General features: G+C 34.2%; 1 protein-coding gene across 1 annotated transcript; it reads left to right on the top strand.

Annotated features, from left to right (window-relative positions):
- The first annotated feature begins 1,382 nt into the window (after positions 1-1,382).
- Positions 1,383-2,384, top strand: LOC102815832 (olfactory receptor 1094-like). Its single transcript, XM_006877805.1, has one exon. The coding sequence runs from the start codon at positions 1,398-1,400 to the stop codon at positions 2,382-2,384; it is 987 nt and encodes a 328-aa protein (XP_006877867.1). The 5' UTR covers positions 1,383-1,397.
- The last annotated feature ends 2,646 nt before the right edge of the window (positions 2,385-5,030 follow it).

Here is a 5,030-nt window from a genome sequence, read left to right on the forward strand (position 1 = left end):
TTTTTTGTGATAATCAAAGATAAATGAATACATATTAATCAATTAATGACTATTACTTTATTAATGTTTGATTATATTAATACAATATTAATACAAGGTCTCTATTGGACAGAACTGACTAGATGGCATTTAACAATTATAACAACAGCATTGCATGAAGTCCTGGTGTGGAGCTGTAGGACAAGAGCTGTTAACCATAGGTTAATTGTCTAAACAAAGCAGCTGCTCCTCAGAAACCCAATACAGGGTCACTATGAGTTGGAACCAATTGGATGTCACTTAGCTACAACAATAGCATATCATATGTAATTGATGAGTTGCATCATTATATAACTGTCAAAGAACTGAGATGATGCTTCTTGACCAGTTGACACATAATCTTAACCATCATGGCCAGTGTTACTATTAGTTCACAATTTGGCATTCGTTACTGCCACACATACATGTTAATGCACAAAATAGTAGGAGATTAGATTTTTTACTGTGAATAGAAATGTTAAATGTTGGATAATGAGACAGTCAATAAGTGAAGAATAAGCAAACTGCCTTCTAAGACACCTTCAAATTTAAGTCTGACTTTATCTATTTTCTAGTCATTTGAGAATGTTTTAAATTAAACTCACTTCCAATAGGTTTTTAGCATTTAAATCTCACCCAATCTTGTGAGATACATAATGTTACTAACATTTTAGGCAGTTTTATAGGTTTGAACACTCTGGAAGGAGACCTGGTTATGCAGTAGGCTAAACATCACTGTGAACCAAAAGTCTGGGAGTCTTAACTAGAAAGCCACTCTCCTGGGAAAAGATGCCTCCTTACTCCAATGCAGCGTCAGAAACCTACAGGGTCAGTATTAGTCAGAATCAGCTGGATGGCTGGGACTAGCACTCTTGGTATGTAGTTTCATGTACAATGCCTATAGATTTTTAAACATTTTATTAATTTTTCTTGTAAATTTAAAAAATATAATTTGACAACCACATAAATTGGCAGGCTTATTTGTTTCTTTGCTCTTAACATGACAAATTTACCCAACAAATGAATTACAGCATTTCTTTATTTTTTTGATACAGGAAATGATATCCACATTGGCCCAGTACTTCGTCAATACAAAGACAGCCTATGCATGCACTGTCTATGATATTACTATGCTTTTCTAAAAAGGAAACATGACGGTATTATCAGATGTGCTCCATTCCACAGGGTATTGCATTTACCAGTTACTTTATAGCAATCAAATTCAAGATGACCTAATGCGCCTTAGGGTTCTCTATGACTGATTTTTAATACCAATCTTCAGTACTTTCTTCTGAGGTGGCGCTGAGTGCACTTGATCTACCAACCAAACGCGTTAACCACTTGTACCAGGCACTTAGGACCTATAAATACCAACTGAAATGTCCGTACTGACATCAGGACTGGGTCCACACAGAATTCAGTTTAAGAATGCCACTGAAGTCACCATGTTTACATTGGTGGGCTTCACAGATGATTTTAAGCTGCAAGTCTATCTCTTTTTAGTATTTCTTGCAATCTATATTTTCACTCTGGTAGGAAATTTGGGACTGGTTTTATTAGTCGTGGTAGATTCCCGACTCCACAACCCCATGTACTATTTTTTGAGTGTATCATCTTTCTTAGATGCCTGCTATTCTTCAGTTATTACCCCCAAAATGTTGGTCAATTTCTTATCAGAGAATAAATCTATTTCATTCCTTGGATGTGTAACACAAATGATGCTGTTTGTCACTTTTGGGACTACGGAATGCTTTCTTTTGGCAGCAATGGCATATGATCGCTATGTAGCAATTTACAACCCACTACTGTATTCAGTTAACATGTCACCTAGAGTCTATGTGCCACTCATCACTGCCTCATATGCTGGGGGCATAATGCATGCTACTTTACACACAGTAGCAACATTTAGCCTCTCCTTCTGTGCATCCAATGAAATTAGACATGTGTTTTGTGATATCCCTCCACTCCTTGCTATCTCCTGCTCTGACACTCACATCAACCAACTTCTACTCTTCTACTTTGTGGGTTCTATTGAGGTATTCACTATATTGATCGTCTTGATTTCCTATGGTTTCATTTTTATGGCCATTCTCAAGGTGCGTTCTGCTGAAGGGAGACGAAAAGTGTTTTCCACCTGTGGCTCTCACCTAACTGGAGTGTCAATTTATCATGGAACAATCCTCTTCATGTATGTGAGACCAAGTTCTAGCTATGCTTTGGACCATGACATGATAGTGTCTATATTTTACACTATTGTGATTCCCATGCTAAATCCCATTATCTACAGTTTAAGAAACAAAGATGTAAAAGAAGCAATGAAGAAATTGGTTGAGAGAAATTGGTTTATAAATAAAGTACATTTTTAGCATTGTAAAACTGAAAAAAATTGGGCTTTCAGTTCGTATGTCTATGGTCAGAAACTAGAAAATAGATTGTATTCCTTTTAGTTAAAGTATCTATGTATCATAAAATATTTCTAAATAAAGCATTATCAGTCTTCCAAGGGAGAATTTTACAAAAGCAGATAAATTGTATCACCTATATGGATTATTTTCAAGTTGAACCATATTAAACATTTATGGATGCATGTATATTTCTTTCATTAGTGTTTGTTCACTATGATGATAATGTCCTAAGAAATCTATGACTTCACATATTTTCACTTCGTTATCCTAAGACTTCAATAAGCATTTGGAAGTTATTTCCTTTTATGTCAATGAACAGCTCCTTATGCCTTCACAATCTCAGATACATCTAGGCTTTGGGGAATACTATTTAAATGGAGAATGACTGTATAAAATTGCAAACTAAAATCAGAAACCCAATACAGGGTCACTCACTATGAGTTGCAAACAACTGGTTGTAACAACAACAGTAGCATAATATTACTGTCTGCATTAAATGCTATTTAAATCTGCACTGTTTTGTTCTACATCATGAATTTTGGTTTAATTATTGTAGAGTTTCTTTGTCATTGTTTGATTATAGGAATTGATTTGATCATTCTAAAACTACAAAAGGGATTAAATGGTGATATTTATGGAGAGTATACGTAAGGCTCAGTAAAAACATAGGTTCTACATCACCTCAATTCTGCCTGCTTTTACCAATTCCTTATATGATCGTTTCCTTTTATTTAAATTATTTTTTATTTTAAGAGTCATTAGTAGTAAAATATCATGCTTAATCAATAAAACTCACTTTCTTCCTACCAGTGTATTTATCTTCTAACCCTATCATTATAAAATCATCAGGACCTAAAAATCAAAGTAACATTCCTCTAGAAGCCAATTTTAAAATTTGAGTTTGAAATTCACATTAATAAATTTCTGAAGCTCATTTTCTAATCTCTTCTAATCAATCATGTAAATACAACTGATATATTCTTACAGGAACAAAGTATGTGTTTTGAATCTATAATCAAAATTCTTCTAAAATTATGTGTTTTCCGAGATGCAATACAAACATTATATCTCATAAAATATATAATTGGAATTCACAGTAACTTAAAACCATTTGTGATTCTAATAAATTGGGATGGTCTTTCTAGGAAAAATAAGTAGTCTGGTTTAAAAGTGCTCCTAAAAATACATCTTTTTCAACAGAATTTGGAAACCATTTTGTATATCACTTTGAAATTTCTGCTCTAATCATGATTTCAAAGTTGTTAAGGTAAAGATTCAGTCAAGATTGTTCACTGGTTTATCATTCTAATGTTCTTTGTAATGAAAAATGATTTTTTGGGAAAGGAAGAGATGAACTGAAGCAAGAAGGCTATGCTCTATTATGCTTAAAAAAAAATTGGTTAGTAGTTCAATCATCAAATTCAGTCAATAGAATTTACGTCAAATGAACACATGTAAATTTCATTATCTCCACCTTTTTGATCACCTAGTTCAATAGAAACCAAATCTATGAGAATATAGTCTCCAATGGTTTCATTATTTGTTCAAGTCAATATGGAAGACATTTAAGTCCCAAGTTAATAACTTTTCACTCTTTTCTCAGTTCAAATATCTTTCCAGCAACAATGAATTCCTTGACCCTCCCTGTCCCAATGGACTTCTTGTTTTATATAGCTTGACTTAGTGGCCAATCTAATAACGAATTTTAAATAAAGCAAATATTAATATTTGTTTACTATCTAGATATAGTTATGCTAACACTGTAAATTGCATAAAGGTAGTCATTGTGTCAATCCTTACACTTGTGTCCCCAGAGCATAATATGTTACTTGGAACTCCAGTTATTTGGAGATATTCGCAGATTGAATGATGTGAGTCAATGAATAAGTAAGAGTTAACATCAGTAATTAGAATTTATATGTTCTTGTTGTTAAGAGCCATCAAGTTAGTTCCAACTCATAGCAACCATGTATAGTGTTTCTGAGAAGTGACTGTTCAGTTTGAAGCACCAACATTGCAGTTCAAACTGACTTTGTTGTCCAGTGTTTATGTTATAGAGCTGCTGAAGCTTATTAAGTACTGTGATGGGTACAGTTGCATGACTACTTGGTTGAGACATGATTCCCAGTAACTTGGCAGTTATGATGTAGTGATTCTTCATGATGACTTCTAATGTAATAGAAATGTCATCACATCCATGATGAGATAGCCATAGCAGCCAATCAATTAAAAAGGAGTTCCCTCAAGTATATGGCCTGCTTCCAATACATATGGATGTTCTGGAAATGCTCTCTTGCTTTCTGCAGCATCTGAATTCTGTATCTGGCTCATCAGTATCTGCCCTCTGGTTCTTTGCACTTGAGTCAGCAGCCTGCCTTATTGCCTTTAGTTCATCAGCCCCTTCAATGATGTAAGCAAGCAGAAGCCTACAGCCTGACTTCTGACTCATACCAAAGGCTGTGGTCTTTGATCATCATCAGTAAGTATTTTAAGTCCTTTTCACTTTCAGCAAACAAGGTTGTTTCATCTGCATATTGCAAGTTGATAATGAGTCTTCCTCCAATCCTGATTCCAAGTTTTTCTTCATATAATCCAACTTCTTGGATT

This window comes from Chrysochloris asiatica, unplaced genomic scaffold, assembly GCF_000296735.1.
Source record: "Chrysochloris asiatica unplaced genomic scaffold, ChrAsi1.0 scaffold00611, whole genome shotgun sequence".
In the NCBI taxonomy this organism is placed as follows: Eukaryota; Metazoa; Chordata; class Mammalia; order Afrosoricida; family Chrysochloridae; genus Chrysochloris; species Chrysochloris asiatica.

Bases quoted from the DNA above. Each gene is read 5' to 3' on its own strand.
- LOC102815832 (XM_006877805.1), top strand. From the start codon at position 1,398: ATGTCCGTACTGACATCAGGACTGGGTCCACACAGAATTCAGTTTAAG.